Source organism: Cygnus olor, chromosome 2 (assembly GCF_009769625.2).
Source record: "Cygnus olor isolate bCygOlo1 chromosome 2, bCygOlo1.pri.v2, whole genome shotgun sequence".
NCBI lineage: Eukaryota > Metazoa > Chordata > Aves > Anseriformes > Anatidae > Cygnus > Cygnus olor.
The window spans coordinates 127,678,777-127,705,307 of record NC_049170.1 but is presented as its reverse complement, the minus strand read 5'-3'; the positions used below and the strand labels follow the sequence as shown (position 1 = coordinate 127,705,307).

Genomic DNA, 26,531 nt, shown 5'->3' with positions numbered 1-26,531 from the left:
AAGCACGTAAATTATGTACCAGTGTTTTATCATCTTTTCACAATTATATTATGACAGACAAAAAAGAAATTGCAATGGTCAATTATGATATTATAAACTTACTATATTTACTGTATTTTGAAAAGCTGAAGAAATTTTCATCATGTTCCACTTCTCACTACATCCGTATCAGCCAACTGGAATTTTTATTCCTGATATTTCCCAGTGGAGGGCCCTGTGCACGCATGACTTACAGTAGCACCAGCTCTCATTTCTACGCTTGACAAAGGGAGACTCAGAGTTCCTGTTACACAACCTCCATTCTCTTCTGCCAGACAGCAGAATCCTATTTTGTTAGGCCTTTGGACGGATTTAGATTTCTTCTCCTGATTTTTCTTTATACTAACAAAACTGCTCCTCCATATTTGATTTATAATAGTTCTTTGAGGTTTTCAGCCCCTTGCCAAGTGTTGATGAAAATGCACAGAAGAATTGAATTGTTATGTGAGACTATTTAATAAACCCATGAGTGCTGATCCAAAAAGGACTATATTCCACTCTAATTTATTTTTTATATATATTTTTAATCTGTAGATGAGTCTTATTTCTAAAACATCTCTGAGTTTAGTAATCAAGTATGTTTTAGGTGTACTGAATAGCAAGAAATGGTCAACTCTAATGCTTTTTGGACAAAGGTATTTTGTGGCACCCAGTGAAGTTAACTCCAATGTGAGTAATAATCGTTTAAGAAATTGGGATTCTTTGATTTGGTTGTTACAAGCTATCTATGCCGCTTAAAATGTCAATTTTTCAATGCTTGAAATAAACGAGCAGCAGAATATAAAATGTGGCTAGACAAATTCATTACCAAACAGCACACACACGATATTCACCTACCTCCTCTTGTAAGCAAGACCCTCATTTGTGAAAGTATAAATAGGACAAGATACAGTTTTGGGCAGCAATAGATCTGGGCACTGAATAGCTGTCTATGTTCTTTTGGCACTAGCTGAAACATGCTGGCATGATTTTTTCTTAACTGCATAACGTCACTCACAAATAGAGAACAAACACCAGAGCTACTGCTCTGAAAACACACTTCCTTCGTCATATTTATCTCAATGAGCTTTTCATAACAAAAATAGATGTAGCGTATTATTGCCAGCTGATGGAACGCGTATGAAAATGCACTTGCATTTACGGAGTTATCTGACCAAAAAAATAAAATAAAATAAAATAAAAGCTATGTAGAGAAAGGGATGAATTTAAATCCTGTGTGTGTAACTGATACAAATAAAAGCATGAAGTTGTCTCCATGCCCTGTGCAAGTGCAGAGAAGTGAGTGCAGCAGGTGATGGTATGTGTCTGAAATAACAAACCCTTTCCACTAACACCCCAGCTAATACACAGGGTGGCCAGGCAAAGCCCGAACTGAGAAGCTGAAACTAGCTTTTCAAATTTTACAGAGATGCATAAGTCTGGGGAGGGGAGAAGGCACCATACCTCAATTTAATTCCCATCATTTCAATTTTAAAGTCCTCATAGTAAAATACAAATATACATTTTAAAAAATAGAAGCTGTATTAATAGATATGTTCATAGTCATAGTCTATATTAATAGGTATGTTCATAGTCAGTCCATAGTCAATATGAACAGAGCTTAGGGAAAAGAAAGAACATCCTTTTGGGCCAGAGGGGATAATCTATATTTTGAAGATGAAGAAATGAACAGGTTTTTCTCTTAGACTTGAATAATTAAAATTTTCCCTCTAATATGTTAGGCCACTATCATAGACCTTGAAAGTTATCACGATTTATTTTAATATATTGCACAAAATGAGAAATAACTAGAACAAGTAGGAGGGGGGAAAAAAAAGTCTTTTTAATCTCAGCCTCTGACTTCAAGTTAGAGTACATATTAATTCCAATTTTGACATTGTGTACGACCTAAGACAGTTAAACAAAGAGCTATTTTTTCAGTCCACCTTTCCTCCTTTACAAAAGCTTCATGCTTCAGTGGTTCCAAGTCACTCAAAAACATAACCAAGTTAACGTGAAAAGGGAGTCCAACAAGAACAGGCTCATATCTTGGAGCAGTGTTTTATACTGTGATTAAATTTGCATTCCCCCTAAATTGTGTTTTGTTTGAACTCTCTGGCTTGAGATCCTGTTTGCTCCTGTTTTCTTGATGTCAACTTCTTCAGTGCGGAAGAAGATCCCTCCTAACTGCAGCTGCATTTGTAAATGTTTCATCAAAGGCCCTGAATGTCTGGTAACCAGCAGACCTGTTGGGTGCTACAAATGTGATCTGGGTCTATCTCAGGGGAAGAACAGCATGACCATATTTATTGCTGATGCTATTCTGGGGGCCCTATGACGTTCTTCTCCCCTCTGGCTGAGCAATGCTCACCCGTTCATCTTTCAGCACTCACTCCAAGCATGACAGGATAAAATAAAACAAAATTTACTGGTAGCAAACTTACTTGCATATTGACGACTTATATTTTAATAGCTTCATTATACACACACATATGCATATTTCAATAATATTGTTAAATATTTTGTGCTCTAAGTAGGTTAGACACTTAGGTTAAAATTAAAAAAAAAAAAGAAACACAAATCCTAGTTGTTATAAGATAAAGAAAAGTGGTATTATATAAAATAATTCAGATTAGCGTAAAGGCAGAAGCTATGTGTTGCCACAAATTCGAACTTGGTGGGAACTACAAATTATTGTCATATGACATAAAGCTAGTCAACTGTCACCAGGACCCACTCAACTATTTTACCAAGGTCTGCTGCAGAGGCACAACACAATAGCTCAAGCTGTGCACAGTGCCTCAAAATGTGGACAATATCTCCCCAAAACCGTGAAAACAGCAAAAAAAAAAATGCATTCCTGGAAGCAGTCATGCATGTAGGATCACCTCTTCCAACCTGAGGCATGCAGGTTTTACATACACAAAGCCCGTTTGTAACCAGTAGAAAGAGCAAGACACTTCCCGTGATTGATTAAACCCAGCCTAGCATAAAATCTACACTACATTTTGTAATAGGTAAAAAAAAAAAAAAAAAAAAAAAAAAAAAAAAAAAAAAAAAAAAGGACATACAGAACTTCAAATCAAAATGATACACACACTTTTCACACTTGAAATGTTATCATTATGTCAATGTTAATATATTTAAACAAAAAAGAAAAATAAAAATAAAATCCAGAAACATGCCAGAAAGGATAACAAGATTTTTCTTCTTTTAGGTCTATCCAAACACATTTTCAGCACTGAAACTGTAAAAATCACAAATTTACATAGTGCTTAATTCATTCACTTTCTGGAGACTGAAATTTTCTGTAGGAAGTACCTGATGCCAAGTATTTTCAAAAATACCTAAAATTTTCAAAATATTTCACTGGCCTCAATTCTCCAAATATGCTAACCAACCAGCTGTTAAAAAAAAGTCAGCTCTCATTAAAAGTTTCATTAGTTAGTCAAAAAACTGCAGTCTCAATCTTACACAAAAACAAAACCATGTTCCTCTATAAATGAAAAAAAAAAAAAAAAAAAAAAAAACAAACACCACAGCCCCTCTGCTTCTAACTTTGGAATGCCTTACTTCAGAACCCTGGTCCTCCAGCTCTGTTACATTTTTGGTTTTCATGGCAGACCCTCATATAAGCAAAACAACATGGTTAAACATGGGTAAATTAAAAAATAAATAAATAAATTTGCAATGATGTCATGGGAAGCAAGTGAATTTCAAAATTAATTTTAGTGCTCAAGTCAACTGAAATAACTGATAGACGGGCCTCTCAGTTGATCATTTGTTTTATCTAAATTTCACCCAGCTTAATGGACACAGACAAATTTGAGAATAAACTACAACATCAATTAAGGCGATCTCTACCATGGACTCTATAATAAAGCTGGTCATACACACACCTACAAGTGAAAGATTTAATTATAAATACATGCCTAACTTAATACAGCTGATTATTCTGTAAATCAAATACATATTTATTATGCATTCAGACTACTTCAAAACATAATAGAACATCATATAATTGCCTCTGAAACATACTGTATTAATAGGAAAATATGTATTCCATGATCAGAGCAAACATCATCAGAGAAAGGACATTTTTCTATTCTGTATGAAACTTAAGATTAAATTTCCCCATTACATGCTGAATACACGTCATTGTTGGGTTACGAAATTTCAAATAATGGTTTCTGTTTCATACAGGAAATCTTCTGCAGCAAGATCATAAACTTTAACATAAAAGGATTTTCTTTCCTGTGACTACTGTAGTTATTAAAGGTTGCTGCTTTGATACAGAACATTAGGAAACATGTTTTAGACAAAAAAAAAAAAAAAGTTAATGTAATACAAAATTAAGGTTCAAAACCCTCCCAATCATGCAGTGCATCTTTGGAGAAGGAGTAATGCAAACAGCAATTTGCCCAATGTCCAATTAATGCTTGCAAGAAGCAGATATACGTAACCTATTCGTAAGCAGAGCTGCAAATATGAATTCATGGGACTTCACCAAAAGAAGAGGCTGATTAGGCTGATTATGATACAGTAGCCACTGCAATATTTTTTGCATGTAAAATTAAACTTCAAATCATGTTTAAGCGTCTAACTTGCATGTTAGCTGTGATGAAAACATTTTTTTCCCCAGGATGAACGTTCCTGGATAAGCAAAAGAAACATATAAGTATAGTACATTTATAAACTCAGGCATAACCCACATCTGTTTCTCTTTCACTGTTTTATCAAAAATCAGCTAGATTAAGCTATATTATCCTCACCAAAATTTGAGCAGAGTGAGGGAGTGGCTTTCTATTAAAAGTCCTTGCAGTGTGGCTGCTCAGCCATGCGGAACCCTAGGAATGCTCAAGAAAGATTCTTTTATTGAGAACTTTGTTAACAGAAACATAAAAGGGACTACATAGTGCATAAAATATCCTTATTATATAGATCAATCAAAGATCTTTTGCCTTGCTGGCAGCATTTACATTTTGTTCTCCAATATCTTCTCAAAAAAAAAATGTTTTACCTGTAACTTTTTTTCAGAATGGCAATGATTTTCAATCCATTTCACAGTTGGATTCACTCAAAAGAAAAGGAACACAATTTTACATAGAATTAATCAGCTATCAAATGCATAAGAAGCACAAACACATGTTCATTGGTCAAATGTAACAGCTGATTTCTTCTGCTCCAGCCTGGCATAAACTAGGCTGCATGGCCAGGGCCATAAATGTTCATTTTAACAGTGTTTTAAAGCTAACTTTACATTGTAAAATTAGAGAGATTAGATAATATATTAGATCATATCTAATTGCTATTTTAACATTAAAATCTTACATTTAACAAAAGAAAGATAGAAAAACACATTTTAATTTTTATAATAATAATAATAATAATAATAATAAAAAAAGAAATTCAAGGACACAACCCATGTTAAGACAGAACTGGGAATGAATGCAGACACACAGCCTCATCTGACCGGTCACTAACTGGGTTACCAGATAGAACCAAGGCATACAAAGTCCAGGGAGCAGACAGAGAACTGCAATCCCTGCACAACTGGGGACAGATGCTTTCTTGAGATGCACTTACCTCTGCACACACGATCAGGAAAGTGTAGGTTCCCTCAACCACGGAGTCACATTGCAGGGACAGAAACTACAGAGCAGGGACTGTCTACCTAATGAAGTTTTGATTTTTTTTTTTTTTTGAACCAAAACCTCAGTGAAGGTCTGTAATCACTAGTTATGAAAGTGCTGATTGATGAAGGGGGATTTTTAAGATGGAATGAATAGGTGGCCTAAAAACATGGCAAATGGCCTGGATCTTTGTGAAGACCGAAGAGGCTCTCAATAGAGGTATTCAGGAGAATGACAGCAGTGTGAGTACTGAGCAAGGCTGCCCAACTTCTTTTTTCCCACAGTACTAGAGCAACATGTACGAAAATGATCTGACTCATTTTATGTTCAATTTATGTGAAATTATCAGGGGAATTGAGACATTCCTACAATTTAAAACAAAATAAAACGCATGTCCAGGTAGAGGGATGCTTTGCATATCCCTAAGAAAAAATGAAACAACCCCAGTTCTTATCTGACATGAGAGCTAATACAAATGCTCCAAACAAAAGGAAAAGCTTCAGTCAAGCCTTGGACCTCCTCAGGCACCCAGAAAATCTGTAGGACACAATGCTGTAGGACTCAAAAGCTTTGGGTGCTGCTGCTAATTCTTTAAAGCACAGAACAGTGTGAACATAGGGGACTTCAACAACTGAGGACTCACTGGAAAGGTGCTGCAGCACAATTACAGTAAAATGTTTTGGGGAAAGCTTTTTTACCCACCAGATGAATGAATGCATTAAATCTGGTATCTATCTTCCTTTTAAACATTGGGGTAAACCGACTGAGAAGGCAGCACTAGCGGGCAAATTGGGTGAACAATCATAGAACAAATAATATTTGTAATTCCTAGGAAAAAGAGAATAGAATTAAAAACAAGAGGTAAACTGTAAAACTGCTAGCTCTTCTGTATGCTTTCAATTGCATTAGGGCAACTGTTCGTATAGATGCTCTGCAAACAGTATAATAAAACAATTCAGCTTTAAGAACAAAATAAAAACAAATCTTTTTGCTGGATTATTTTTAAGCTGGATTGGTTCCCTGATCCACATCACAGCTCACTGAAGAAACACTTATGCTGGCATACACAAGCTGAAGGGCTCGGGGGCATGAAAATATATCAAGCCAGTGTCAGCCAAGACTGTTGTGTTAAAATCACAAACTTAGATCTGCTCTGTTCTGGATTTTATTTTTATTATGAACTCCAAAAAAGGGAATCTGTTTTCATAAAGAAATAATGTGAAGGGCATAAACACACACAGTTTATCCCAATGTGAAGGGAAAATAAGATGAGTATCATGAGACAAACTTGACTAAATCGAGAGCTCTTCAATGATCCTGAAACACTAGAAGGGAGTATACGCAAGTAGAAACTAGGTCAAATTACTAAAGGAAGAATATTAGAGAATAGTGCAAGTATGTAGGGACAAAATCAGAAAGGCCAACTCGCGGAAGGAGGTATGGCAAGTAAGGGAGAGTCTAGGAGGAAGAGGAGGCTGACGGACAGAGCTGTTCCACTGATCTGTAGGACAGAAAGCTTTCAGATGCAACACTGAGATGAACGAAAGCATTAAGTGTGTTTTCATTTCAGCCTTCGCTAAAAGAGGTGTTATGCATTAACTTCAGCAAAGCTCCCGATGATCATTCAAGGTGATCTGGGCAAAACTGTGGCAGGAGAGTATCAGTTGTTTGCAGTCACTAAGTGGCAGTTACTAATTATTGAGTCCTAGGCCTGTGGGATGTATCGAATGCTAAATCTGTACCAAATCCTTTAACATTCAGTACTTTGATCTTGGAAGAGCTCACTTACTGCATGTGCAAACGTGCCAACTGCTAGAAACCAGGGAAGGACTGCAACATGGGATCAGCATTCAAAATGAACTTAACCTGGAGAAGTAATCCAAAGGAAAAAAGTGTGCAAGTGAATATGTACTGAGTGAAACAACTTCACTAACACAAAATGGGAAGCAACAGATTAAACAATATTCTGTGGGAAAGGATTAGGACAACAGAAAATCACAAACTGAAAACAAGTCTGCACACCATCATCTCCTGGGGGAGGAAGGAATCACCACACTGATTATTAATCCTAGCATCAGTGTAAAGGAATAGGGTCATTTGAGAGTCACACAGAATTATGCTACTTAGTACAAGACAATGTTAGCTAAAATAATGCATTTTGTTTTCAAAATCAGACTTTAAAAATATATACTATAATTGGAGAAAGTCCAAAGAAAAGCAACAATGACAGAGGTATACGAGAAAAAAAATATATATATATATAGACTGCATAGTCTAAAGAAAATGGCAAAAGCAAGACATGATGAGCAGTCTTCAAACACTCATGCATTTACTGCAAAAAGCAAAGCAATAAACTGTCTCTATCTTCCCCGAGGAAGCAATACACTTGAACTGCAGCAGTTGCAGGATTCAGATTACCATTTAGAAAAAAACTTGGCTAGTGACAAAACTGATTTTGCAGATCCTTTCCACCTACCTCATTTTCAGGGTGGTAATTTAGGGTAATCATTATGATGTTACACTTTTTATCAAATCAAGCATATACACACACACACGTATATATGAAGGTTTGTGTATTTTTTTTAAAGTGTGGATAAAGGTACAACAATGCACTCTTATTTTTATTCTGTAGACATAAGAAAAAAAAAACAATGTTGACAAGACACAGAAGCAATATTTCACAATTTTTCCATACATTCCTAAGTACTGATAATCATAACACATGCATACCATATTTATAAGACGGCCTAATATCTTCATACATTTAAAAAATCCTTGCAATACACTGTTTTTTTATTCTATGGAGTTCTATCACTGTTAAAGTTACTTCAGAAACAAAGATGATCAACATAAATGCTGCATATTATTTTTTATAAAACAACTCATTTTTATTTCAAATCTACTTCAGTTGTTTAGAACAATGCCGAAAATAGAAGTCTGGGTACAGAACATACTCATCTTGTTTTCAAGTTAGAACAGGATTGGTATTTTTGTTTTTAGAAGCTTTATCAGCACTTTTGCAAATAAAATAATAACTTTGTATTCACTGAGTAAGCACAGTATCTAAGGAATTAAATATACTATCTTACTGGCTAGGTCCCACCTCACAAGGTAGAACTGACAGTGATGCAGCTAGGAGAGTGGTTTTGTAACACACCCTTTCTCAAGCAGTACAGTAATTCCTCACTTTTTTTTTTGGAAAAAAGAAAAAAACAACACTGTAGAATTACCATGGCAGTATTCACAGTAACTTATTTGAATTTACAGTTTAGTAAGAAAAAGTGGTATGTTCCAGTCCTACAAGTAAAACAACATAATCTCTGTTAAAGTCATGCAGAACTATATTTATAAATGTTAATTTCAACTCCAGACATTAAAAAAAAAAATAGACATAAATGTTGTGGCTGTTCATATGGAACCAGGAAAGACCTACTTGCCTTTGAAATTCCTACATTGCAACTTTGCTACTACCTTTACTTATTCCTGCCTCCCACACGACGGTCCTGTGTGAACGCACCCAGTGCAATGTGTGTAGCTCATGCAGCTCATCAGTTAAGCATCCTGCCTCTCTTCTGCAAAGCACTTTATGACATTCTTCAGAGCTTTGCTTTATTTGAGCACAGATATCTTACAGATGTTTAATTTAAAGCTCATGTGCAGTCCCACTGAAGTAAATGGGATTACTGAAGTACTTAAAGTAATTCCCTGCTGAATCAGGCTTTTAAGGGTAAGAAAAAATATGCCTAATTTTTATTCATGCATCAGATAGCTATCAGACTAATAGTTTAAGCTCTGCAGTTTTGTATCTAGTTAATATTAAATCACTAGAGTTTAATATCTTCGCCTGCTGCATCTACTATTCCTGCATCAAGGACAATTTTAAATACAGCCCTGCAGGAGTTTTTGCACACACGTGGTGTCATCAAGCACTGATGTTGTTTTGCATACATACATGTCAACAGAGATAACGCTGTGAGGACTTAGCAACAGAACTACACGAGGTAAACTTTTTCTGTTTGGCCAATACACTACAAAAATCTTCATAAATGACAAATAAACTGTACCATGACCTTGTATTTTCTGAACATTACATATATCAAAGACTTCAGAAAAGAACTCTTGCAAGGCAGATAAAAAATAGAAGTACATTTTTTTTTTTTTTTTGGACACAAGAAGTAAACTCATTCATCTACCTAAAACTGCTTACTTCTTGCAGACTATGGAGTTTCAGAACTGTTTTCAACTTGATACTGGGTGGAAGCATCCAAGGAAACAAAAGAGGTGGATCTAAGGTACGTAATACATACATGCTACACATTGCATAGTATCATTACCTACACCCTGGCCAGAAGCAAAGCAAAAATGACATGAACTGAAGTTGATGAAAAGTTGGGGGGGAGGGAAGAAAAAAAACCTAAAGTTGATGCAAAGTCCATCAGAAAATAAACCAACAAATCTTACAATGTTATGAACAATGAGACACTCCGACTTCTTACGTCATCAAGACCTTGTTGAGTGATGCTAAAAGTTCCATGCAAAGCAATTTTGTCCTCAAAACTATCAAAATGTATCCCCTGTTGAAAATATAATAAGTGAAGGCTGACAGTAACAAATGCATCTTGTCATCAAACAACTCCAAGATGATTTCATTTAAATGAAAACACCTGGAAACATAAACCAAGAGCAAAATTACCATTCATTTTAACATCATCTGCAGATCACTTAGAGACCCACTGATGCATTTGTGGTAACAGAAAAACATATCATTCTTAAAATCATATCATCCTTAAAATTTTCATTGGTTACCGCTGCCCATTCAATCTTGATGGTTCCTATGATCTGATCCTAAACCTATATAATTTAAATCAAGGAAGGAAACCAAAGCACTAATGGACTTATTACATTAGTGCAATTGTCCAGCATCTTCTTAGTATATGGATGTAACAAGGTGGCCGCGAGGAATGACAGGTATGGGATAAAGAAGCAGACAACAAACCAACAGCTTTAGGGATAAACAATTTGTCTCTAAGTAGTAGTACAGTAACAAATGTAGATTAGCAGTGCAATTATCCAGCTCATTGCAATGACAAATCCAGTTATTCAGTAGTACAATTATTCAGGTTGAAAGGACAGAAATCTAGTAATTCACCAGTTCTGAGCTAAATGTTAATACCTGGGCATGCAAAGCCTTGCACAAGCATGTTATCAGCCAGGCCAGCAGGAAGCAGGGCACAACTTCTTCTGCAGGGGAATGGCTCAGACCTGCCAATGGTTGGGGGAATGCCACGATCCCTTTCCGGTCTGTCCTCTTTTATTGCTGAATTGGGGAAGTACTACCTGGGCTTGTGAACAAGTCATCACATCCCTCTCTGCGCCAGTTCTGTCTTTGGTGTGCATAGGGCCCAGGAATATACTAAAAGGCAAATATAAACCATTTGGGGCTTCTGAGATTCTACGCTAACACAACAGGGCTTTATCTTGTGCCAGAGGAAAGAAAATAGGAAAGAGATTGATACAGGCAGAGAGAAAGTAGTAAAGTCCTTGGAGCACAGGTGCCATGACCACTACTGTTTCCCTTTTTTTTTTTTTTTTCACTAAGAAATGCATGATAGGGCATAAAACCTGGAGCTCAACAGCTAGGGGACATTGAATTGCATCTTCTTCAGCACTACCACCTCCTGTAGCCTTCCCGGACTTTTCCTCCAGCCTCAGTAACAGCTTTCTACCTTGCAGCAACTCCCTTTGCAGTAAAGGTCTCAGCCCTCAACGCCGGCTAGCTACATAGCCTTGCCCAATGCCACAGAAAGGACTGCCCAATGTCTGTGCTACAGGTATGACGGTCTTGTCTGATTTTCCACATACTGAAACTATGGAACAAAAAACCCAAGGCACAAAGGGGCATCAAATCTTCCCTGTTCTCATGGACAAGGCACATTTTTTTGGTCTGGTCTTTCTCTCTTTGTGTGTATACGTTCAAATGTGCATGCACGGAGTCTTCTTCCCACGCATTTGTGAGCAGAACAAGAAATCCCGGAGCCCCCTTTTGGAACAGAAACAAGACTTTGTAGCACACACTTCCTCTGATGAGAGAGGAGACAACATGGGACACAGATCGGCTGTAGCGCTCTGCTCACTGCTGGGAAGAGCAGATACTTCAACATGACTGCATGAGCACAGCATAAAAACGTACACAGAACAGTGTGGTGTGGAGCACAAAGCTTGAAAACGTACTCAGGTTAAACGGTATGTTTAAAAAGTGTGATATTTTCATTTCATTTATGTTTAAGTCAAAACCACTTATTATCAGGGATTAATTTCTGAAGTTTAACTTCCAGCTCTTGATGGCTCACGTTCAAATCTTTCATTTGCAGTTCAGTTTCCGCCCTTACCAGTAGCTCCTGTCAACTGCTACTAACACAGCTGTTTTTTTCCCCATGTTTCTAAATCATCTGTGTCCAGGTAGCACCACTCCCTGCGATCTGTAAGTATGATTCATGCTTTCCACAAAATCCCCACCAAAGAGGAACATTTGCTTTCAGATTTTCTCCCAGTCCTGCTGTAAATGCTGAGACTTCAGAAGCGATGCCCTGGGATGCCTTTTGATTCCTTCCCCCCTCTTTCCTCTGCTAGCTCCGTGCTTCCTTGTTTCTCCTGTTATTTGCCCTCATGTTTTTATCTGGTTATCAAACACCTGGCAAAGGAGATCTCGGCAGTGTTTAAAGCCACGGAGCGGGAGGTGTACGGTGAGGTTCCTCGCTGAGTTCCCAGCAGTGCTGTTCTTGAAAAGCCTCGGTGAAAGCCGCGGTCCCCGTGTTTCGCACCCCAGATTTCCACAACTTGCGTCCCCCTTAGGGCAGGTGGGGTTTGCACGGGGGCACAGCACAGCGGCCGTCCCCTAGGCCCCCACCGGCACCCCCACGCTACCCTCCCAGCTCACAGCCCGGCAGAGCCCAAGCCTCGGGCGCCACCTGTAAGCCACCTGCGGCGGGGGTGACACCCGGAGGATGTCCGGGGGGGGACACCGGGGGCGGGGAGGGGCGGTCGGGCAGGGAGGAGCGGGGGGCGGGCGCCGCTCGCCGCCGCCGCGGGGCTGCGGCGGGGCTGGGCCGGGCCGGGCTGCGCGGCGGAGCGCCGGCAGTCGCGGGCGGGCAGGGAAGGGCCAGGGCCGGGAACAGGGACAGAGATAGGGACAGGGACAGGCGGAGGGGAGGCGGCGGCGCCGCGCTCGCCCCGCTGCCCTGGATGACGGGCGGCCGGTTCGACTTCGACGATGGCGGCACCTACTGCGGCGGCTGGGAGGACGGCAAAGCCCACGGGCACGGCATCTGCACCGGGCCCAAGGGGCAGGGCGAGTACGCCGGCTCCTGGTCGCACGGCTTCGAGGTGGCGGGCGGCTACACCTGGCCCAGCGGCAACACCTACCTGGGCTACTGGGCGCAGGGCAAGCGGCATGGGCTGGGCGTGGAGACCAAGGGCAGGTGGATGTACCGCGGAGAGTGGTCGCACGGCTTCAAGGGGCGCTACGGCGTGCGGCAGAGCCTCAGCACGCCGGCCCGCTACGAGGGCACCTGGAGCAACGGGCTGCAGGACGGCTACGGCGTCGAGACCTACGGGGACGGAGGTGGGCGCCGGCGGGGGGCGCCCGGGGAGCGGCGGGGGGCGAGGCGGGGGCGCGCTCACGGCGGGGCCCTTCCCTTCCCTTCCCTTCCCTTCCCTTCCCTTCCCTTCCCTTCCCTTCCCTTCCCTTCCCTTCCCTTCCCTTCCCTCGTCTCCTCCCGTTCCCCCTTAGCGGCCGGGGGGCGCCACAGGTGCCTGCTGCCCCCCCGCGGGCGGCCCCGGCTTATCGCCGTCCCCCAGCCAGCCGGCGGCAGCGGCCGCGACGGGGCTTGGAGGGAGGCCGCCCGCAGGCACCTCGCCTCCGGGCCCCGGGAGCGGTAACCGGGCTCCTTCCCCGCCGGGAAGTTGGTGGGAGAGCCCTCGGGCCGCCTCGCGTGGTGCCCCGAACAGGGAGCTGAAGTAGCGATGGGGATGCTCAACTTGCATAATATCACCAAAAGTTAGCTCCACCTCCGTGTAATAATGCTCATTTTAATAAAACGAGACACAGTTCAAAACACATAGGTCAGGCGGCGCCGTGAGATACGCGGGCCTGTCCCTCACACCCCTCACCACTGGCAAACAGGCTGTGGGATCATAGCTTAAGGTTGGAAAAGACCTCCCAGATCATCTGGTCCAGCCGTCCCCTCCCACCAATATCACCCACAGGTGCACACCTGCAGAGCTGAGCTCCCTGCAGGTGCATTTCATTTGGGGGTGCTTGTGAAGACCCTGCTCATTAGGGTCACTTGGCACTCCAGCTCACCTGAGCGGTTAGGTCTGGTTAATCTCACCCTACCTGTGTCATTTCACGTGCTGTGTGAAATGTAAGCCCAGTATTTCTAAACTTGCCTTCTGCTGTAATGCCCCTGGCATCAGTGGAAGCACGTGGAGTTGCTCTTTGACTGGATTTGTTCCATTGTAACACGAAGAGCTGGGATCAGGTTTAGGTTTAGAGGGTTGGGCTGGGTCTTGCTTTGTTTTGTTTTATTTTACGGGAAAGCCGCTTGCTTCAATGTTGAGCAAACCACGTAGGTAACGTGCAAATAGAACTTACCAAAATTAGGGGTAACTTCTAATTTTCATACAGTTGGACTAAAGGACCAGCCCATGTATCAGATCTCATGAGTGATGCTGTTGATGGCTTATTTGAGGATTTTTGATAAGAGATTTGTGGCAAAACTTTAAGAATAGTATCAGAGAATGGATAGTTTTCTATTAAGCAGAGAAAGAGACGTTTACATATGGATTCTTCTGTCTTTTCACCCTTTTTGAAATACAAAATGTAACTAATTAGGTAAGATTCCTTTCCTTGATAAAATGAAATATGTCATGTGTTTTGTACCTTGAACTCTTCCAATCCCCTTTTTTGTATATAATTATTTGAAAATTGTTTTCTGATACAGCAAGTTCTGATACTCACACTCAGCTTAGATATGGTTTGGGTGGTTTAAAAAGCAAAACAAAATCCACCTGGATCGGAATTTTAGTTTCACTTTCACTACATGATATACTTTTAGATTGTTATTAAATTTATTTTGTCTTGTAAGTTGGAAGCTGAAGAATAGCTGAACTTGTAGTGGCTTTTTTTATTATTATTATTTCCAGAAAAGTAGACTGCCATTCCAGTAAATTTTATAGGAGTGAGTTTCTTAAACTAAAGTTTCTTGTATCCTTCTCTTTAGGCTTCTTGTGTTTTGTTTTGTTTTTTAAACTCAACACAATACTGATAATTCTGTGGTAAATTCTGTAAACTTTTAGACTTAAACCCAACAGGAAATGCTTTGTCTGAAACAGTATATGTGGTGTACAGTTTACACTGTAACATTTTTATTAACTGAAATATGTTAGCAAGCTCCTAGTCTTTTGAGATATTTCAGTTCACATTAACAGAAGATGTGCAATCCCATTGATTTTAATGGAAGTATTCATGAATGAAGTTAGGCTATACATCGGAGATGTTTGCAGAAGCGTTTTTGTTTTCATGCTCTGGATACAAAGCTATATTTGCACACCAGAAGAATGTCTGAAATACTTTTACAAGGAAAACAGATTTACATATGTCTTTAATGTAGTGTTAGCTATTTACAGGAGAAATCCTTTACTATGACCTGAGAATACGAGCATTACAAAATAACAGTGTTTAGACTATGCAAATTGCCACTTTGCTTTCAAACTCACTAAAATACAGGCCTTTTTGCTGGTGTCTTTTTTTTTTTTAATAATATGATGTTTTTAAATGCACTGGTGGTATTAGATGTAGTTGAGGGAGAAAGGACCATAAGCATTGATGGCAATCCTCAGTGTTTCTGCACACGCTGCTTTGTGTAATGTCAGTAGTACAGATCATCCCTTGTTTACCTGCTTTAAAATTGTCACTCAGTTGAATCTCTGAGGAAAACACTATGAATTATAAGTCATGATCCTCTGTCCATTGCATATGCTTACACAGGGCCTTCAAGTGACTCATCAGATTGCTCCCTACAGTGATCGGGACTTCGGTGCCTCCTTCAGACTGCCTAGATTTTGTTGGATCTGTGTGAAGCAACGGGTCCACCTGAGAATTGTTTACAGAGGGATTACAGCCTAATTTGCAGCTTCAGTATGTGTAAATTAGCTAGCAGTTTATGATCCTGTCAACAGTAGTGGTAACAGGAGTCTTGTGATACAACGTGCATCATCATTCTGTAGAGATCAGTGACAAACATCTGAAGAAAAGTAGTGACTATGTTCATTGATTTTTAAGCAGTCGTCTTCCTAGATGCTTACTTATCTAACATTTGAGTCTGTAGAGCAAGTGAAAACCTTGATGTGACACTTAAATCGTTAAACCACTGCAGATGCAAGTAAAGGGTAAGAGTAGGTCAAGTCGTTCCTGGTTCCTTGGCCTTCCAGCTTTTTCATGCGGCATAGTTTCAGATTTTAGCCACAAATAGGCAATGACATCTACAGCTTTAAGATACAGCTGGGGCATTGGGGAAGGATGGTACAATGTAACTCTAAGGAGACAGGTTATGAAATTCTACCTTACAGCAACTTGCCAACAATACTGAAAAATACACTTGCTGTTAGTTCTCAGGCTCAAAATACTAACACATTTCCAGGGACACCATGGTCAGTAGAAGCTGTGGCTGAATGTTGTGGGTTGTTTTTTTTTTGGTTCCAAGCCTCTCTTTTTTTTTTTTTTTTTTTGAAAATAAAGCTGAACAATGTTATTGTTTTATGGTCAAATACAGTTTAAAATTAGCGTGGTAGTTACATCAATAGTTGAAATTTTTAAAGTTGACCCTCTATGGTACTGCTTAAGGCAGTGAATTGTAGTATCAGATGAAACAAGAAGAGACGTGTTCGTTGGTATTATCATTCATATTTGTATGTCTGTGTAGAGATAGATATCACATGTTTGTATCTTCATATATGGGAAGAGGTTTTTTTATTGTCTTATGACAATGCTGTAGCATTTCATTATATGAGAGTATTAATAAACCTTATCTCGATCATTTAAAGCTTTCTAAAATTTCTGCTGTTGATGGAGATGATGCAGCTACTATCTGATATGGTAAATCAAATTACTCAAGTCAGCATTGTACAAGTCTGTTGCGTCTGCCTTCTGTAAACTGCCATCCATATCCCATTAAAATATCTTTCCCTTAACATTTAAGTTAAAAAATCAGGGTAAATGTCAGCTTTCTAGCGCTAGTACCAGAAGCTTTTCCCTTAATGGATTTGTAATGATAAAGAAATTGTTGTTACCTGCAAGACTGTACAAAATTCCAACTAAATATCTTTGATACTTTCTCAGGACCAATTCAGTATGAATCTTCGTTTCCTCATTAGCTGTTTTCTTTTTAGAAGAAACTGGCATTGATTTTATTGCACTAGTAGAAAGAAAAATCTGACAAGTAAACAGCAGCATGTCAATTGTCCTCATTTTAATGCCCTTCTGGGCAACAGTAATCGCTTCCACTTCTGTCTGCACAGTAGTGAAAAACCTCAGTTATAAATTAATTAAATATTTTTGAGCTTTCCTTTTTTATTAAGACAAAATATTAGTAAGAAAAAATGCAGCATAGGCAGGCCACTTGTATAAAATTCTGTACCAAAAAAGGTTGATTCTACTTCTGAGTCTAACACTCAAATAGCAATGTGGAGAGCCACAATTATGCTGCTGAAATGTAATTCTGGGGTATAATCAAAATTAGAGTTAGATTTATTATTTTTAAATGAAATTTAAAAAAAAAAAAGATGCAGAACATGAGTCAGATTGTTAGAAGTAGCAGTGAAGTGTACCTTGCCAGCTTCCAAGCTCCAGCGTGTCATTACAACACTAGGGCTATCCCAGATATAATTACGGATAAAATGTAGTCATTTATGTTCATAAAATATTAATATATATCTGTGCAATGTCTGTTTAATAAAGAAAAAGATTACAGTATGGCTGTATTTTTGCAGTATTTACAGAATATGTCGTATCAGTGTTTTTGTGCTCATGTTTCTATTTGTTCTTCTCCATATGCTGAGTTTTTTAAAATTATCATGTTTCTAGATTCAGCACCCTTACAAGCAGCGCAGCAGTAGGTATCCAGGATACAGAGAATGAGAAAGAAACTAAGAAAGTTGTTGGTTTGTGTCAGCAGCCATCTGTTAAAACAAAACCCTTCCACTTGGTAGAATTTTCTACCAACACAAAATAGTGATGTTGTCAAACCTATTTAGTATTATATAATAAAGAAATCACACTTGGCAAGTGCAATTGCATGTTAACATTGAAACACAACTCAGCTGAGGAGGTGATACGGTGAAACAGTAATCGATAGATAATTGACATAAACATAACCAAAATACTATGCATACACAAAGGAGATTGAATATCAAAGCAAATTAAGCTTTGAACTACATCTAAAACTTTAGGTATTTCACAGATACGTTCTCAAAAATACATCGTGGAATTTGATACTTGATATTTAGTTCTCTGGAGAATCTCTGAAGAATTTAATCCATGCTCCAGTTAAAGCAGGGTAAAATCAGATATTTTACATGCAGAGTATTCATACTTCTGTACGAATATTCAGAGTCAAAATAGCTTAAAAAAAAAAAAAGGCAAGTACTGGGTGGGTGAGAGATTTCATTTTTTTGTCCCTTTTAAAGAAATTTAATAGGGATTAGAATGAAATGACTTTAGAAAGCAAGCTGTCTTGTATTTTCTAGGCGTGGGGTACCACGCACCTTTCTTTGCTTTTCAGATACCAGGCACTGGAGTACGTATCTTGTCAAATTGAAAATGTCTTTTGAGAATACAAGAAAAAAAATGGTCTGCAATAGTAATTTGATTATTGGCTCAGATGAAGCTTTACATATACACAAATATACGTGACTTCTCATATCAAATACCATGTTGGTGCTCTTTATAGATATACATTTTTTTAAATACAAAAATAATTATGACTGCTATAAGAATGTAGTTGGATAAGGTGGTGTGTAATATTCTGTTTATTACTACCTCAACTTTCTTACATACTGCAGCACAAATGAAAGGCAAAAAAAAGTGGGAAAGGCTTCGCGTTTCTGATTTGTATCATAATACTGCAGAATGTAAATAGAAAAATAGTATTACTTACTGTATTTTCCTATGTCACATCAGCCTTCCAAATTTTGATGGCTGTCAAATAGCTTGAATATTGTATTCTCTTTCTTTAAATTTGTGTTCAGCTGTTTCTCAAGCAAAGGACCTACTCCCCAGGGAGCTTTTCAATGGATAAGGTGGCAGTGAAGATAGCGTTCTATTTTCCTGTGACTCTTACTTCAGAAATGACAGCTAGAATAAACTGTAGCTGGTTTTGTACTGCCAATATTTTTGGTAGCTAGAGCACTATGTTTATGATACCGGGTATAACAAGAAGAGTTCATAAAAAGTGTTATATACCAGGGGTTTGTTGTTAGTGTTTTGTAATTTTCCTCCATTCAAATGCATTGAAAAACTTTATAGACAACATTCAGTTGTACAACAAGGCTTTGTAATGGTGATCTTCGGGTGGGCCTTTGTATCAGGACAATTTAGTAGATAGTCAAGTATGTCCTGACAAGGAGAGCTCTGCAGTTGAGTGAAGCGCAGGGTAACAGGATGTTTACCAGTCCCACTTGCTCCTGTGAGCAGCTGGAGGCAAGAGCCCTGGGCATCCTGCTCCCTCCTTGCCACCACCCTTCTTTCCCTACCTTGTTGATCACCATAAAAAAATGTTGAGGGAGTCCTGCTTTTGAGATTTCTTTTGACATTTCTTCTGTGGACAGAACCATTTTAAAAAAGCTTATGATGATAGGTATTGTGTTTTAGCTGTCAAAAGAAACTACTGCAGCTTGGAAAGTGAAAGCTTTGGTAAGGGGAAAAATGATTTATAAGAAAAACAAGTAACAAGAAGTATTTTATATACTGTCATGTACTGTCATATTTTTTTCCTTCCATTCCAAGTTTCCAAGAACAGAATTGACAACGTATTGTTGTCAGTAGCATATTGAATGTAGACTGGTAGGTCTTCTACAACTTCCTAAAATTAATTTCTGCTTCTTACTTTAAAAGGTACATACCAGGGACAATGGACAGGAGGGATGCGACATGGGTATGGTGTACGTCAGAGCGTACCCTATGGCATGGCAACTGTGATCCGTTCACCCCTCCGAACATCTCTAGCTTCACTTCGAAGTGAGCAGAGCAATGGCACCGTTCTGCATGATATCACTGCAGACAGCCCGGCTGGAACAAGAGGCGGTTTTGTGCTCAATTTTCACAGCGATGTAGAAGCCATGGGCATTAAGAAAAAAGGAGGCTTATTCAGAAGAGGATCCCTTCTTGGTAGTATAAAACTTAGAAAATCTGAATCTAGATCATCAATATCTAGCAAACGGAGCTCCGTCAGGAGTGATGCTGCTATGAGCAGAATTAGTTCTAGTGATGCCAACTCTACAATTAGTTTTGGAGATGGTGACTGTGATTATTGCCCTATGGAAGACCATGTTGATGCCACCACGACAGAAACGTATATGGGTGAATGGAAGAATGACAAGCGCAGTGGTTTTGGTGTTAGTGAGCGTTCAAATGGTATGAAATATGAAGGAGAATGGCTAAATAACAGGAGGCACGGATATGGATGTACCATGTTTCCAGATGGCACCAAAGAAGAGGGAAAATACAAAAATAATGTTTTGGTTCGTGGAATAAGAAAGCAACTTATACCAATACGAAACACAAAAACTAGAGAAAAGGTGGATAGAGCAATAGAGGGTGCACAGCGAGCAGCTGCCATGGCAAGAACCAAAGTGGAAATTGCAACTTCAAGGTATGTTATTACAAAATATATTTGCTCATCACTGAATTTTCAGGAAAAAAAATGTTATAATACGCGAGCTCTTACTGTTGACAAAATGCTCAAAAGTGCAAGGGATTTAAATGTTGTCTTTCAGTTTCGTATGGGTAACTATTGACTTCAGTTAAACTATATATATAAAACTCAGAGCTTCAACTCATTTGAGTAAAGATTTTCATATATGTTCCATAATATACCATGAAAGTAAATTTCCACAGCTCATACATTCCTGACTTAAGATCTGCTACAGTATGTCTTTAAACCTGCATGAAAAATAAAAATGGTGAGGAAATGCAAAGAATTATTTGGGGGATGTGAGGTGGTGATAGAGTATTTTCCCATAAGCATGCTCCAGTTACTCTTATTGTGTTGATGATTTCTGGGGTATCATCTGAGATTCCGAAATTTTTCATTTGACTGGGCATTTTAAAATGCGTGTGAGAGGCTGTGATATGAACAGTGTAAGAATAATGGTTGAGGCTCTTGTGCTTAGAGACTGTTGATTCAGTTGCCAGAACAATATCTGCTAAGAAAGGTTTGTGTAAGGATTCTTTAATTTTGCAATGTAGTTTTCCTGCAGCCTGAATTCATCTGGGTCTTGTGACCACTATTTCACATAGCAGTGGTCTTCTCCCCCTGTCAAGTGTTTGAGATGGAAGGGAGAAGTGTAAGGGTATTAGTAGTAGGGAAAAAAAAAGTCATTTCCTCTTTGAACTCCTAACCAACAATCAAGCAGAGTTGTCTGAAATGGAATTGTTACAAATTAAATCAGTGTAGACAATTTTAATAGGTTTTACTATAAAGTCTGAGAGCTCTTTAAAAGGCTATTTAATTTTTGATGTCTTCAAACAAGTTTCTGTGGCAGTTTCTCTGTTGTTGGTTTTAGTCTGTTTCCTCGGGCAGGCTTTTCTTGAAATATGCTGTGAACCAAAAAAAGAAACCAGAAATGTGCATGAAAGAAAATCTTCCTGCTATTTTAGAAGGAGGCTGTCACATTACACTTACAGCTGAACAACTGATTCCTGATTTAGTGTGGTCAGTAGTGTATGTTCAGTGACTATCCTTTTTCTGGCAGTCATGAAGAGTACAGAAAGACTGAGAACTACGTACGTGGGAAAGCTGGAATATGTGGATGGCTCATAGCAAAAAGTAGTTGAGACATAAACATGAAGAGTTTAGTGTACTATTAAAGAAGTTTTACAAGCACTGGCCACCTAAGTAACTAGAGGGTAGCATATACTCTATTGCTTCTATAAATATATGTAAGGCATTACATGACAGCGTACCACATTAGTGAAGCAGAGCAATAGCGGCTAACTTTAAGAAGTTCCTGGATCCCATTCATGTTTTGTCAGTATGTAAGCCCTAGTTCTGAAAAATGGGTGATGGAACATGTGAATAGGGTTAGTTACCAATTTGAGGTCTCGGATGTTTTTTTTTAAATAGCTTTAAGTAACAAGGTACAGTATATACACTTCCGTTTTAAGAAGGGCTATATGTCTCTGATGTATTTTGTTTGCTGTTCCTTATTCTCTTAAATTTTGAGTGAAGGGTAGAGTTCAGACTGCTTCTTTTGGAACAGTTTATGAAAATAGTGTTTATTTCTTGAAAAGATGTTCCTGAAATTGGAACAACAGAATCTTCCAATCAGAAATTGGAACAACAGAATCTGCGGTAGTGCACCTGACTATGGGCTGCTCTTTGGTTTTTCTCTTGAGAATTTCTCAGACACAGTCCTGTGACTACCAGGTATCAAGATTGCAGACAAAGGTTTCTTTTCTCATAGCAGCCTTTGCACTAACTGTATTGGCATCGAGTCAAAAGCAAAGTGACCTGACACCTCATCAGGCAACATCAGGCATAAAGATAACATTAACTTCACTTGTGAGTGCATGTGGGACTCATCTAGTAGGGATGATGTGACACTTCCCATCTCACAAGTTTTCAGAATTCCCTTTAGGATCAACCAGTGGGAGCAAGTCCATGGCATTATGTGAATTAGGGGACTGGCATACTGGCAGAGTCAATAGCACTGACTGTCCAAGAGTCGGATAATCTAAAAGAGATGCTGAAAGAGCATTGAGGAAGAAACTTCAAACGGTTGCCAAATTCTAGACTGATCATATTGGTACTGTTTCAGGATGAGAGAGCTTGCTGCTGTTATATGGAAACTTGAGGCCCAGTATTGGTTTGTGACTGTGTTAGTTTAACAGACCGATAAAAATGAAGTACTTTTGCTTTATGGTGAAATTACCTGATTACAGGTGCAGGATATTGCCCCTGGGAACTTACTGCGAACATAACTTCTGCAAAATCTCACTATGCTGAAAGCCTGGTGATGGGAATAGAGCAGTCATACTTACACATATTAATGTGACTACTGATTAGGAAAAGTCTCATAAACTTCAGCTATACCCATTCTCTTAGCTGTCCTTAGAGCTAAAGAAGCAATATATTAATCCCTCAGACGGTAACTTTCCTGCAGTGTCTTGGATGAATGTGAGTATGGTGGTCTTATCTGTTTCCTAATGACCAGTATTATAGGCAAAAAAAAATCCAGGAGTGTCTTTTTTTTTCCATTTCTCTGTCGTATAATAAAGGTATAAACGTGGTTTTGCCCATATGACCTGTAAAACCTTTTGTTTCTGACCTCACCAGCAATGCATGTTGCTGTAGACTTCCATTCCATTACTGTAACGACACACACACAGAGTCCAGATTTCTATTCCAAACAGCCAGAAACCCAGACTATCAGTAGTCAGATACTTTCCTTTTCAATGCAATTTCAAGTTGTGTGCTGTTCCTCCTGTACCGTTCATTCCCTAAATGTTTGCTGAGCCAAATGAAACCAGACTCCATACTCCTCTTCATAGCTCCCTGCTGGTCATGACGGGTTTGGCTGATAGTTTGACCTGTGACAGATGTCCACACAGTCATCAACAAGACCAACCACTGTTTTGCTTTATATTCTTGATGTCCTTTTATGTCTAAAAGTCCTCAATAATCTGTGCAGTCAACCTTTATCTGTCATGATAGTTTGGTTTACAAAGGAAAATCTAAGAGTTGGTTAAACGTAGCTTCTCTGAGCCTGAATTTACAGTGGTACAGAAAACTTTAGTTATCAGGGAATTAGTTACCAGCCTCTTTTACGCAGATCTATATCCAAAACAGGTTATACATTAGCAATGAATAAAAATGCTTCTAAGTTGGTAGCGCATCTTAGGAGTCTTGATTTTGTTATAGTTTTACTAGCTATGATTAAGGCATAAATACAAAAATCCCAGAGTTTGAAGAATTATAGAAACCTGTTAGATATTTGTCACTTTCAAGATATTAAAAGGCTTTTCTCTGTGTGTGTGTGTGTAATTATAGGCAGTGATTAGGTCAAATTCATCTTTAATCCATTTGTGCTAAAAGCAGTCAGGTTTACTCTAGCTGTCTTTTGGGGGCTTGTTCTCTAAAAGGAAAAGCTACCTTCCAGAAACTTTTAATGAATTCTTTTCTACGTTTATTTCAAGCACAAGTGAAATGCTTCAAAAGCTAGAAGATATACGTTGCCTTCTGGAAGATGTTAAAAATCCCCAAAAGTCCACTGAAACGAGAGTCAAACAGAAATTTGTTTCAAGGATACCAAATACGTCTCTGAGTAGGAATTTTGAACTTCTTTTTATGGCTACGATGTGCCTTATTTAAAGGAGATAGGCCTCTGCAGTTCAATATGAAAGACTGGATTTTCTTTAAGCTTTATTTTTGCTTACTGGAATTATATTAGGGCATTTCTTTCCTGGTATTAGCATCCCTTAAGTTCTCATTAAAAGAGTAAATTTAGTATATTATATTAACTTTGCCTTCATCATTACTTACGATGGTATAAATGATGACATTTTTGGAATTCAGTTTGGGAATTTGATTATAAACTTACCTTCTAATACTCAGTATCGCTGGGTGGTTTTAAATGTGCGAGTCATGAGTATGTAGTGCTGGAAGCAGAAGGAATCATGTTTGTTTACTTACAACCCTTCATATACCAGATTCTTTCTAGGAAAGTCAGTATTATGGGTTTAGAACTGAGAGCTGAACCAATTTTTTTCTCCTTTCTGATTTTTACTAGATAATGCTCACCTATAAATTCTCATTTTAGTGTTGGTTCTCTGAGGAAAAAGAAACTTTGCAAGGACACAGAGGGACAAGATGAAATGACAATAAAAGAAATAGTGTGATGATAGTGTGTGGAGGGAAAGGGAGAAAGAAGTCAAAAGAAATAAAATGTTTCCTTCTTGATCTTTTCCTTATACTCCATTGATCTTTCAGTTCATAAAACAAGCAGGCCAATTAATTGTATCTTTTTTATAATTCTGTTTTCCACAGAAACTAAACACTTCTAAAACTCTTTCAAAATTTTGGAATACTTTACTAATTTGTACTGTCACAAGATGCTGTGAGAACTTTTGCCCACGTGAAAAGTTACATTGTCATGGTTTTTCATTGCATAAGCACCTGAGGTTTCAGTCAGGAAGAATGGTGCCTTTGTGTTAGGCACTGTACGAATAAATTACCCTGTGCAGAGACCTTGCAGTCTGGGAAAATGGCAGTGCCCAACAAATGGAAAGAAACTGGCAGGATTGTGAAAGGTCCTGAGATCAAGATAACAGTAAAATTAATATCTTACAGCTGGTAATATAGGGCAAAATCTCCTTGTCAGTTAGCTGTCTGTGCTTAGATAGCCATGCCTTGCAAGCATCCTGTAAAGGTTAGCTTTTAAGGGGAGTGCTGAAGGGGGGTTAAGCGGTGTCTTCTGCAGCGATTTCTTTCTCAGAGCAGCTCTTTTAGTCAGCTCAATTTTATTTTTAACATGTTTGTGTCCAAGTCTACAAATGCCATGGCTTAGTTACAGCCTTTATTTTCCTGAATAAACCAATGAAATTCTAGATCCAATCCGGTGCCGTGGGCAGCGGCAGCCACCTCTGCTTTGTGGGGCTGCTGCTAAGCAGCCTCAAGATGGTAGAAAGGCCGCAGGAGGACAGTGCAGGAGGGCTGGCTCGCGAGCAGAGACCTGGCACAACGATTTGGGGTTCCATTATGTGTGGGGTCATAGCGGCTTCCTGGAGCCAGTAGCTGGCTTGGATAATTTTCAGTCTTGAAGACAGTTGAGAGAGCCTGGCTTGGCACTGCACCAGCCAGGCCTGGGCTCTTAGTGTTGGCTTGAAGATGCTGGGCTATACCAGCTCCAAACCGCGCCTCTCACTGGTCTGCCCCACAGCACAGCACTTGTATAAGAAATCCACAGTTGTATTTCTCAGATCCTTAATTCTGAGTAAGTTTCAGTATGCTGTGCTGCATGTGGAGTCGTCAGGAGTAGTTCAGTATATGGTTCCTTCATTGTGTTTGCTGTCTTGCATGACCCGTACTCTCTGCTTGACCTGAACAGATCATGATTTCCAGGGAGAGCTGGAATTAAGTGCATGGGTCCTATAGTTTGTGTCTATGCTAGATGGCAGCTGCCAGTCCTTCCAGCTGGCACTGAACGATGTGCACCGTGCACAGCTTTCTGTTCTGGGTTTAGCTGACTCTACCATAATGCTTTGTTTACCCAAGAAACTGAACGGGACACTTGCAAGACTAGTCCCTTGCACATCGTTGAGATGCTTTCCTTATTATATCTGAAATACGAACATCGTGTTTAGGCATAGGATCCAAGAAATATCAAATGTATTTATATGACTTCTTGCTTTAGTGCAAAGTTGACTCAGGTTCAAAACAAATTCGATTTTAATCATTTTACTACATAATCTATTTGAAGATAACAAAATACTGTGGTAAAACTTAAAATAAGTCTTCAGCTACTATGGATAGTAATTTTAATGTTAATTCTGCATCCTTTAGAGGAAACCATATGTTCCTGTGGGAGTTATACCCATAACTTCAG

The 26,531-nt window shown here is 39.1% G+C and overlaps 1 protein-coding gene across 8 annotated transcripts in view; it reads left to right on the top strand.

The window, feature by feature from the left end:
• Positions 1–12,777: 12,777 nt before the first annotated feature.
• JPH1 (junctophilin 1) overlaps positions 12,778–26,531 on the top strand; it is an 87,374-nt gene continuing 73,620 nt past the window's right edge. For all 8 annotated transcript variants that reach the window (XM_040546041.1, XM_040546044.1, XM_040546042.1 and 5 more), the window contains exons 1-2: positions 12,778–13,272; positions 19,822–20,578. In XM_040546041.1, the coding sequence (XP_040401975.1) occupies positions 12,894–13,272; positions 19,822–20,578 (1,136 nt within the window). In that variant the 5' untranslated portion in view covers positions 12,778–12,893. The remainder of the gene's footprint in view (positions 13,273–19,821; positions 20,579–26,531) is intronic.